Consider the following 11925-nt stretch of genomic DNA (forward strand, 5'->3'; position numbering starts at 1 on the left):
TAAGTCAAGCTCTCTGATCTTTGTTCTTTAAAGTACTGGTTCATGTAGTGGCAGAGGTTTAGCTGAGAAGCCACCAGAAATGATGATTGACTGAGAAAAACCCTTAAGTAGGAGTATCTTAGGTTCCTGGAAAGTTCTGTAGTTTCTAAAGGCATGATGATGCCTGACTGGACTAATTTTGGGCAATTAAACATTCTAAAATCTGTTGACTAAATAGTCAACATTGTAATGATTTAAAAAATAATATATTGTCACAGCATTCTAACTTGTAGAGAAAAGTCTTGTGGGGAGATCTAAGTGGCTTAACTTGATTCTTAGGATATTTGTAAAACTACTGGTTTTTCTTTTGCAGATTGACTTGTGAAACCTTCTAATAGAGAAAGTTCTTGGGACAAACTTCACTTGGTAAGTTTGTTGTACCTCTTCCACCACTTTTGCTGTTTTGAGCAGCAGAAACTAATTTACAGATAAATTGTGTGTGGGGGGGTCTGTTTGTCCATGTGCATAATTACTTAGATGAGCTCTTACATGTTCACTTCAATGTTAAATCTCTAAGTATGATTTTTTTTTCACTAGGGTTCAAGGCAGATTATTTTTTCCATATATAATTTACCATAATATAGTATACTGTACTTGGAAACTTGTATTTGAGACTAAATGAGTTGTAGCCCTAATATTTTGTTTAGAATAGACGGTTCTTAACAACATGGAATTCTTTTAAATTAAAACTTGATTCTTGTTTTGAGTTTTCTTAACTTGTTACATACCTATATAAAAAGGCCTCATTACTAGACTTAGTGGTACTAATGTGTAAGTAGAAAAGAAGTTCTAAAAAATTTAATCCTGTCCCCAATGTGGTTATTAATCCCTGTTCTTCTTTTTACAGACTTGTGCGTATCTATGACCGTTTAGTCTTCATTACTGCCTCCTGTTTCTGCCATCTGTTTAATTTAGGAAATCATAATCTAATTTTATTGAAAAGAGAAGTTGTTGCTTTAGTTTTAACTTTCTAGATCCACATCCGTACCTTGTTCTGCAACCATTAGCTTTACATTGCCTCCAGAATAAGGACCAAGCTCATTAGCATGGCATTTTAGGCTCTTGACGAGTGGGCTTAAACACATCCCCTGCACCTAGTCACCCATTTCCCCCATACACCTGGGGCACCTTTTGCTATAGCCACATTTACCTACTTTCCCTCGAGTACTCTCCAGTATAGTTGGGTTTTTTTTTTTTGTGTGTGTGTGTTTTGTTTTGTTTTGTTTTTTTGGGGGGTCTCGTTCTTTGCTTGTGCAATTCCTGTTCCCTCTGTCTCAGTAGCTCAGAATCTGACCAGCTCAACTATTAAAAAGCTCAGTTGTTCCAGAGAGCCTTCTTTGAGTGCCCAGACCAGAAGCTGCTTCTGTCTTTTGCATCCTCATGGAGTTCTATTTCTGTATCTCTTTCCACCTTCTGCCTTATTAGTTATCTGTTTGTTGTCCCCATGAGAGTATGAACACCTTGAATGCAAAAACTATGCTCATATTTGAATTTTCAATTCACACAGACATTTCCAGAGTCCTGGGATAATAGTATTTCTAACTATAATTTGATTTTAAGTAGGATTTTTGTTTTTGGTGGGTGTGGGTATGTGTTTGGTAAGAAAAAGGGGAAATAGGTTTTGTGCCATCTGTTTAATTTAGGAAATTATCGTCTAATTTTTAATTTAGTAGGGATTAGTTATAATCTTGTTGATTCAGGGTACTGTTTTTTTCCTTCTTTCTGTATAATGAAACATTTATATGATATATATAATCTGTGACCTTATAGTCTGAGTTGCTCAGTATCTTATGTGGTTGAGTTATTGTAAATATATATACAGAATATATATATATATATATATATATATATATATATATATATATATATATATATATATATATATATATATATATATAGTGAGTGTAAATTTTAGTTATTGAGAAAGAAATTGGGTAATTTCTCCTTCACAGGTGCCTGAAAGATGAGCTGCCATGTTCACTAGGAAGATTAAATGGTGTTTTACTTTTGTAAAGATTTCTTAGAAGTTGCATCTATTGGGTGGTTCTGATGATGGAGCCCAGGGAAACCTGCAGATCCTAGCTCTCAAATTCTCACGCATATATTAAGAAAAGAGCAGTCATTTGATTTTGATGCTTAAAATAAGAATCTTATCCTTCATTTGGCCCAGTGGGTCCATATTAGACCTTTAAAGAAGGAAATGTAATCCTAATGTATTACGTGGCTCTTCAGGTTTAATTTTTACATTGGCATAGTAATGTAAGTGTTCATTGATTTTTAACTTTAGAATCATTATTGACTTGAGAGTTAAGGCACCTAAGACCTGTATTTGGAAAACAATGAATTAAAGTGTTACTTTTTTTTTTTTTTTTTAAGATTTTTAAAATGTATTTATTCATGAGAGACACACACACACAGAAAGAGAGAGGCAGAGGGAGAAGCTGGCTTCCTGTGGAGCAGGTAGCCTGACACAGGGCCTGATTCTAGGACCCTGGGATCACAACCCAAGCAGAAGGCAGATGCCCAACTGACTGAGCCACCCAGGTGCCCCTAAAGTGTTACATTTTTAAAAAATACTACATTCTTAAGAAACCTGGTCTAGGTTTAGAGGGAAAGATGTGAGATTATTAAATTAATCTTGATGCCAGGAAACATTATTTGAATTAGCATAATATGGGTCCTAGATTAAAAGAGACTCAAGGGATAGATAGGACAACTAGATTGATCCTAGACTGGATCCTTTGTTAAGGGAAAAAATTAATGTGAAGGATAAAATTGGTTAAGTTGACCAAATTGGAATATAGAAGGTAGATTAATGTACTATATCAGTGTTAAATTTTCTAAGTTTTGAAACTAATACTGTGATTATTAGGAAGTATATACTAAAGTAATGAGTACAGAGACATGGTGTATACAACTCTCATTTTTTAAAAAGATTTATTTTAGGGAGAGCAAGAGAGAAGGGTGGGAGGGGCAGAGAGAGAGAGGGAGAGAGAGTCTTAAGCAGATTCCGCGCTAAGCATGGAGCCCAGTGCGGGGCTCAGTCTCACGACCCTGAGATCAGGACCTGAGCTAAAACCAAGAGTCAGATGCTTAACTGACTGCACCACCAAGCACCACCACAGCTCTCAATTAAATGGTTCAGAAATGGGGTGCCTGGGTGGCTTAGGTGGTTAAGTGTCTGTGTTCAGCTCAGGTCATGACCTCAGGATCTTGGGATCAAGCCCCGCATCGGGCTCTCTGCTCATCGAGGAGTCTCCTGCTCCCTCTCCCTCTGCCCCTCTCTCCACTTATGCTCTGTCTCTCTCTCTCAAATAAAAAAAATAAAATCCTTAAAAAAAAAAGTTCAGAAGTAAGTGTGTGTGTGTGTGTGTGTGTGTGTGTGTGTGTATGTATGTTTAAAAAAAAGGACAGTGGTGGGGACTGTCCTATCCAAGTTCTTTGTATGTAATGGAATATCTTAGTTAATGATTTAAAAGGTGCTTATTTCTATATGTCAATAACTAAACTAAGCACACCATATGCATTATCCTTTACCCCTCACAATTATTTCATGCAGTTTTTAATTTTTATTTATAGATGAAGAAACATACTTGGAAAGGTTAGTATGACTTGCTCTCAAGGTCACAGAGTTAGTAATATGGCAGACTCAGAACTCGTATGTCATCTGCCTATAGAGCCATTGCTCTATACCTCTTATTGTTTTTTTAAATTTAATTTATTTTAGAGAGGAAGAATGAGAGAGTGGGAGTTGGAGGAGGGGCAGAGGGAGAGAATCCTCAAGCAGACTTCCTGCCAAGCACAGAACCCAACACAGTGCTTGATCCCAGGACCCTGAGGTCATGACCTGAGCCAAAATCAAGAGTCTGATGCTTAACCGACTGAGCCACCCAGGCGCCCCTACATTTCTTACTGTTTTTTTGATTGAGGTGTTATCTTCACACTCTGCCTTAGATTAAGTGAAAACCTTTTATGTAATATTATTCTGAGTTTCTTTTTTAAAAAACTTCTTTGTAAAAGTTTATTTTCCTAATTACAAATGTAAAATAATTGAAAGTGTAAAAACTGAAAATCCTCACTCCCACTTCTCTTTCTTAGAGGGGTAACCATTGATAAAATTTCCTGTGTCATTTTTCTGTGTATGTACAAACATGATTCAGAATTAATACAAATAATGCTTATGTGTATTTTTAATTTACCTTTTAAATTACAGAACATTGACACTTCTACCAAGTTGCAATAGAAATTAGTCTTTAGAGACCATATTATAGATGCTTAGAAAGCTTATTGCTGCTGAATTAGTCCCGTAACTTTTTTGCTGTAAGATTATATTTTTAGTGTTTTATGAAGAGTTTGATTATATGCACACTCTTTACAGTTTTAAAAATTCTTTTTATTTTTTTTTTAAAAGATTTTATTTTTAAGTACTCTCTACACCCAGTGTGGGGCTTAAACCCACAACCCTGAGATAAGAGTTGCACGCTCCATCGACTGAGCCAGTCAGGCACCCCTAACTACATTTTTTTAAAAATTGAACTATAATTCATATCACATGAAACTTAAATTTTAAAGTTTATAGTTCAGGGGTTTTTAGAATGTATAAAATGTTGTGCTAAACACATTTTTATCACCCCACAGAGATACCCTGTATCCATGAGCAGTTACTCCCTATTCCATCCTCATCCTAATCCCTGATAACCACTAATCTACTTTCTGTCTTTATGGATTTACCTGTTCTGGACGTTTCATATAAATGGTAGTATGTAATAATGAGTTTTTTTGCCTGGCTTTTTTCACTTAGTATAATAGTCTCACAGTTTGTTCACATTGTATCATGTATCAGTATTTCAGTCTTTTTTATTATGTGACTTTTCAGATGAGCATAGAATATTGGGGCAGTAAGGCAGTGTTTTTCATATTTTGCTTACTAAGCCAGTTTGGTTCTCACAGATAGGGAGATCCATTTTGAATTTATAGATTAGCACAGAAACATCCTATAATATTACAGGAATATTGTTTTTGCATTTGCAGGTTGGTTTTAATCTTTATTTTATCCAAAGTTTATAACATTTTTCATTTTACTATCAACATTAGGAACATGAGTTTTTGCTACGTTTTTGCTCAAATAGGTTAGGACCATGAGGATTTTCACAAAGGCATTATGGAGTTTGGATTTAACTAGTGGGAATTGGCTGGGTGATATTTAACTTGTTCTTGGGTGACTCTGTTCAGGTCTGCAGGTCCGTGTATGTGTAGTTCTTTAATTAGAATATGGCCTAGTAGGGGGAAAATTGCCAATTTTGTCCTTTTTTTTTTTTTCTTTTCTTTTTAAAGATCCAGGTGTAAAGGAAAGAAAAGCCTTGCCAGACACTGAAGAAGGGACGGGGATTTCTCCTCCTAATCTGGGCCTCCTGTCATGGTAAGTAACTTGAAGAAGTAACAAGAAAATTGGAATTGAACTCTATCCTGAAATTAAGTGAACACTGGTAGGTCCATACATTTTTGTTTTTGTAAATCGTTTTACTTTTCTTTTCCTGAACTCTCTTGTTGTTACCTTTCTTTTATTGTTTATTTAGTAATAATGGAGTATTTTAGTGTTTTAGAATAGTTTATTTAATCCTGTGAATTAATATATTGTCTGTTACTTTTCAGTCAGGTAATAAATGGAATCAAGACTAAAATTCATGGTTCTTGGATTCTAGGTTTCTTAATCCTTTTCTAGGAAGCAAGATGTAGTGAAAACCGTGTGTGTGTGTGTGTGTGTGTGTGTGTGTGTGTGTGTTTGTTTGGTGTGTGCGTAGAAGAACTATGATATGGTCATACACATATTCTTTATGAATTCACCTTTCTGGATAGAAGTAAATCCCTGCCTTTCCCTTTCTGTCTTTTTAAGACAGTATTTTTTATCCCAAAGAAGGTGAAGCAGCTTTGCACACCCCTGCCTACATCTTTGACTAAAAAGAGCATATAATGGCCATTTCAGTGACTTGTGGGCCTTTTAGGCCTCAGTCCAAGCAGAGAAGATGGAGCAATGAGCCAACCACATTTCTATCAATCCTGAGCATATGTAAACAGTGCTTCAAGGCTTAAAAAAGAAATGGTGCTCTGTAATATTGTCCTGCTTCTACCTTGTTATGTTTCCTAGATCCAAACTCTGTTTCATGCTGGCGCACAAAGAAGGAATTGAAAAGGCCATGTTAATTTCAAGCTTCATTAGGGACATGGGTGGAAAATGCTTTTGAAAATTAAAAACAAACTAAAACACAACAGAAAAACTAGTTGTGCAGAAATGTCATATTAAAAGAAGGAGAAAGGTAACTGCTTTCATTTTGAAGCTGGGCCAGTTTTTTCTTAGTTTGTGGGTATAACAACTTTTTGATATATCCTATATCCAAACACTGATGAACTTTTAATATTATTTCTCTAGACTACATTTTATTTTATTGGTTTTCCCACAGAGTTTTTAATGAATTGAAAAAGTGTTTGCCTAATATTTATATTGTATGTATGCCAATGCTAATGAATAACAAATGACAGTCTTATAAAAGCAGCTCTGTTCTGCACTGAGGGGCTGTCCTTTATTGTATACCATGTAGCTAGCAACAGTGTGGTCCTCGTCCTGGTGCTGGGGTCTCTGTTGGTGCCCTGCGGATAGTCTTCTGGTGCAGTCTGGAGAAGCTTTTGTGTGCTGTAGTTGGGGAGCAGTATGGCCATGTGTCTTTTTTTTTTTTTTTTTAATTTCTCATAAAGTAACATTATAACAGGTTTTTACAAATACTCATTGATAATTCTACCACCCATGATTGTATTCCTTTCTACCTAGCTCATGTCTACATACATATTTTTTATGTATTTGGAATTAAAGCAAAATTAAATTTCTATTTTGCTTATTTCACTAAAGGAATTAAACATTTTCCCATGTTGATTCATTGGATTCCTAATGTTCATTTTGCTAGCTGTATAACATTTTGCAATTTGTTGAACCATTGATTTAATTAATATCAATTAATTGATACATTGTTTCAGCATTTAGGTCATATATGCTTAATCGTTATTTTTTGTGTAGTGCATTCAGGAGTACTGAATTTTTTTTTAAAAGATTTTATTTATTTATTTGACAGCATAAGCGGGGGGGGGGGGTGGGGCAGCAGGGAGAGGGAGAAGCAGGCGCCCTGCTGAGCAAGGAGCCCGATGCAGGGCTCGATCCCCAGACCCAGGGATCATGACCTGAGCCAAAGGCAGACACTTAATTGACTGATCCACGCAGGTGCCCCGAATTTTCTTTTTTAAAATGTGTACGTCTGTACTGATTTGAGTAACATCCTCTCTCTCATGCTTGTAAAGATTCTTAAATGAGATTGAAGTCTTTTTGGGAAGTTAAGCATTAGAATATGTTTTCATGGTTTGTTATGGAAAATCTCAAGCTTGTACAAAGAGAATAGTACAGTGAACCATTGTATGATCAATCCACTGCAGTAATTATTAATTCATGGCCATACTTGTTCTTCTGACTTCCTCACTGTCGACTCTTGCATTATTTTGAAACAAATCCCAAGCATTTTATCAAGAGAAATTTGTATTTTTGATGGCCTTCAATACCAGTCTTAAGAATAATGACTGGAATTGACATTGAGACGGATATTTTCATTTTTACATTTTGTCCAATATTTCTACACATACTTTATTCTCAGCAGTAGATTTTTTTTTTTTAATCCTGGAACATTGTATATGAACTTAGTTAATAGGCATTTTGACTTGTTGGCAGTCTCTGCTTCCTGTGTTCTTTAAATATTTATTTGTAAGTTGATTTCCCCTCTAAGGCATGGATTACCTCTCTTACCTGCAAAAGCCAATAGCAGAAACTGGCCTGGAACTGTGGTGACTAATCCCTTTTCAAGATTTTGTAGGTAGCCCCACCAACATTATGGAACTGGTAGAGACTAAGAAGTGCCAGATTCCGCAATGCCTGGTGTTGCTCAGCAATACCAGGAAATCGACCATGTGGAATACATGCTCGCTAGTACTAATAAATTACTACCTGTAGCCTGGGAGAAATTTTGCAAGCCTCTTATGAGGCCAAGACTTGCCAGTCTGTTTCTTCCTTCCCTTTGTCTCCTTCCAGCTCCTTGCTCTATCAGCCATCTCAATTTGACCTTTTTTACCCATGAAACTTAAAAACTATAATAAATTAGGCAGTTAATTCAACTTACGTGTTAGCTAGATAATGTTTTTTTGAAACACCATTCTTTTAGGATGTCAGTAGCTTGTCCTAATGTTAATTTAAATCCTTGGTGATATAATACATATTTATGTACAAGGGGGAAATAAGCTCTTAAAACCTTATAGGTAATGTGAATTGAGATAGTCTTTTAAAAAGAGCACTTATTTTATTTGACTATGAAAAATTACTTGATGATCTTGTCTTGCTGACTTAATTCTCTGTTCTCTCATGTTCAAAATCATTCATTCCATTTTCAGTTTTCACTGGCTATATACATTTGGTTATATACATTGGCGTGGATTAGCACCCAAGTGAATGTGCTGGAAAGAATAGATTCATAATGGCTTCTCATTTTTGGTTTTGTTTTTAGCTTGCTACATTATTTTAATTCTGTGCTATCTAAAGGTCAGTAAAAAACTAGGTCCGGTAATCACTTGAAGAAATGAGTGCCTCTGTAAAATGATCTTGAAGAGAATAAAAGTTTAGGCCTATATATTTGTGTGAGTTAAAAAGTTAATGTGATGTTGGGGAGGCATGTTTACAGTGTGCTTTTATGTAATAATTTTTTTAAGATATATTTATTAGAGAGAGAGGGAGCTGGGGGAGAGGGAGAGAATCTCAAACAGGCTCCCCGCTGAGTGCAGAGCCCCACGTAGGGCTTGATCTCACGACCCCCTAGATCACAACCTGAGCCAAAATCAAGAATCAAACGCTTAACCGACCTAGATACCCAGTTGCCCCTTTTATGTAATAATTTTTAAAAGCATTCCCCCTCATAGTGTTTCCTACCTCTCCCCTATTGATTTCTGAGAAAAATCTTTCTAAATTCAAGATTCCTCATATCTTTTCTTAGTTCTAAGTGTAAATACTCAGTGTTCTTTGAGTCAAGAGCTTCCTCTTAAGAATGGAAGTAGAATTGGTTAAAAAGACAAAAGGTAACATAGAAAAATAAGTTTCTTTCAAATATGACTATGTCCCTTGTTATTCCTTCACCCAGTCATTGACCTCGGAGGAAATGACTGAAGAGGGATAAAATGGAACAGATTGACACAGATCTCTTCATATAACAAGTTATTTTGGTATTTATGGGAGTGGAGCCTTTTTACAAACCTTTGTACAAACCTTTGTACACCCCAAGTAATTATGTTTTTAGAGGCTCTAAGCAACATGATATCAACCTTACTGAAATATACTGCCTTAATTAGACTTTTTTTTTTTTTGCTGTAAGAAACTGAATAGATTTTTATACTTTTGCTTTTATAATTACTTATCAGCCGTAATTTCTTAATTCATCATGGTGAATACCTCACAGCCTTAGGGATGTGACTCTATTAAACACATGATTTGTTTTCAAACATAGCAAGACTTTATTTAATGATGACTGAAGTTTCGTAAATTTTTTTTGGATTTCATGAACCACTTATAAAGTTGTTACAGTTTTATTTTTAGAACTTGAAGTCAGTAATTTCTGTGTTTTAAATATCAAACCTTTAAAAGGCTGGTAAAACCTTTAAAAGCCTCAAAATAAAGTGGCTCCTTAGAGGGGATGGAATGGGCCCAGTCAGCTAGCAGCCAAGAGACTGATTTTATGGTGGTAATGGGTGAGGGATTGCTATTCAATTTCTCTATGACTCTTCTTGTCACAGATTAGTGCTGGCAGAATGGTTTTAGAGAAAGTGTGACTTCAGATGAGACCAGTTGCATGGTATTTAGTGTTGCAGTGTAGTAGATAGAGCAACATTTCTCCAACTCTTTGCTTCGAGGAACCCTTCTTACATTCTAACTTATTGAGGACCCCAGAGAGATTTTGTTTATATGGGGTATGTCTGTCTATATACTTTATTAGAAGTTAAATCTGGGGTTTAAAATTGAGAAGTCTTTTAAGTGTTCTTATGTTCGTTTAAAAATAACAGTAACTGGGGTGCCTGGTGGGCTCATTCAGTAGAGCGTGCAACTCTTGATCTTGGGGTTGTGAGTTTGAGCCCCATGTTGGGTGTAGAGATTACTTAAAAATAAAATCTTAAAAAAAATAATAACCAACTAAATGTTAGCATAAATAACATTTTTGATAAAAATAACTTTTTTCTGACTCAGAAATAATGTAAACAGTGGCATTATTTTAAAATTTTTATAGATCTCTAATGTTTTGCTTAATAGATGATAGCTAGATCCTCATATCTACTTCTGCATTTAATTTGTTAAAATATGTTGTTGAAAAAAATGTTGAAATATATGAAGTAAATCTAGCTTCACACAGATATGTAGTTAGAAAAATATTTTAATAGTTTTTCCAACTGGAGAATATTGTATATAATCTTCTGTTATACCTAAACAAGGAATATTTGTTTTGTTTTGTTTTGACAAGTAATATTTCTGTAAAGGTTAGTTGTAATGTGGAATCTGAAACCATATCAGTGAACTTATTATATTGTTACATTTTTTTAAAGATTTATTTATTTTAGATGGGAGGGGCAGTGGGAGAGGGAGAGAGTGTCCTAAGTGGACTCTGCGCTGAGTGCGGAGCTGGACATGGGGCTTGATCTCACAACCCTGAGATCATGACCTAAGCTTAAATCAAGAGTCAGACACTTAACTTACCGCACCACCTGGGCACCCCAATGTATTCTATTACATTTAAAGCCATTGGTCTGTCTTGCACTTTAAATGGATCTTTTATCCATGCATGATTTTGTAACATTATACATTTGTCATTTTGAAAATAATTGTTCATTCACTGAATAATGCAGATCTTCCAAATATAGACATATTTCTCTATATAAGTTCTTTTATTTTTTATTAAGTAGGCTCCACACCCAGCATGGAGCCCAGTGTGGGGCTTTGAACTCACGATCCCGAGATAAGACCTGAGCTGAGATCAAGAGTTGGGTGCTTAACTGACTGACCCACCCAGGTGCCCAAAAATCACATTTGGGGGGGTGCCTGGGTGGCTCAGTCAGTTAAGCATCTGCCTTCAGCTTGGGTCATGATGCCAGGATCCTGACATTGAGTTCCGCATTGGGCTTCTTGCTCAGTGGGAGCCTGCTTCTCCCTCTGCCTGCATTTCCCCCTGCTTGTGCACGGGTGCGCTCACTCTCTCTCTCTTTGACAAATAAATAAATGAAATCTTTAAAAAAAGTAAAAATAAAAATCACATTTGGTACTATCACCTCTGATTTCATCAGAAAAGTCTGCTTAAGTATTGGGAATCTGTGAAGTTCTTCATTTTAGCAGATGATGGGTTTTCCAAGATTCGAATTTTCACATAAAAGCTTTATCATTAGCAATTAATAATGTCATTTGGAGGGGAAAAATCTGCCAGCTTAAGTTTGAATTATAGTTTGTCAGTTCTTTCAATTAGAATGGTATTTAATGAAAAAAACTGGTTAGTTCAGCTGGTAACTAAAACAGCTGCACAGATGCTTTACCTTGAGACAACCGTAATACATCAGTATGTGGCAGAGGTGTTATTTCCTGTATAAAAAAAGACTTACTGAAGGGTCAAGATTTTAAAAAATTTTATCATTTCCCCCCTGCTTTATCAAGGACATCCTAAGTGAAATTGGTGTCATAGCTTATACTAAGGTGCCAATACTTTTATCAGTTTTTGTACTGTTAGTACAAATGTCAATACAGTGAAAAAAGGCAGATAATGTCTTAGTACTAAT

At 35.6% G+C, this 11925-nt stretch overlaps 1 protein-coding gene across 16 annotated transcripts in view; it reads left to right on the forward strand.

The window, feature by feature from the left end:
• Positions 1-11925, forward strand: part of MTMR3 (myotubularin related protein 3) — a 137781-nt gene that overhangs the window by 80234 nt on the left and 45622 nt on the right. For all 16 annotated transcript variants that reach the window (XM_045791316.2, XM_087857210.1, XM_087857212.1 and 13 more), the window contains 2 exons: positions 353-405; positions 5374-5458. In XM_045791316.2, the coding sequence (XP_045647272.2) occupies positions 5456-5458 (3 nt within the window). In that variant the 5' untranslated portion in view covers positions 353-405; positions 5374-5455. The remainder of the gene's footprint in view (positions 1-352; positions 406-5373; positions 5459-11925) is intronic.

This window comes from Ursus americanus, chromosome 30, assembly GCF_024610735.1.
Source record: "Ursus americanus isolate L20-20 chromosome 30, mUrsAme1.1.p, whole genome shotgun sequence".
In the NCBI taxonomy this organism is placed as follows: Eukaryota; Metazoa; Chordata; class Mammalia; order Carnivora; family Ursidae; genus Ursus; species Ursus americanus.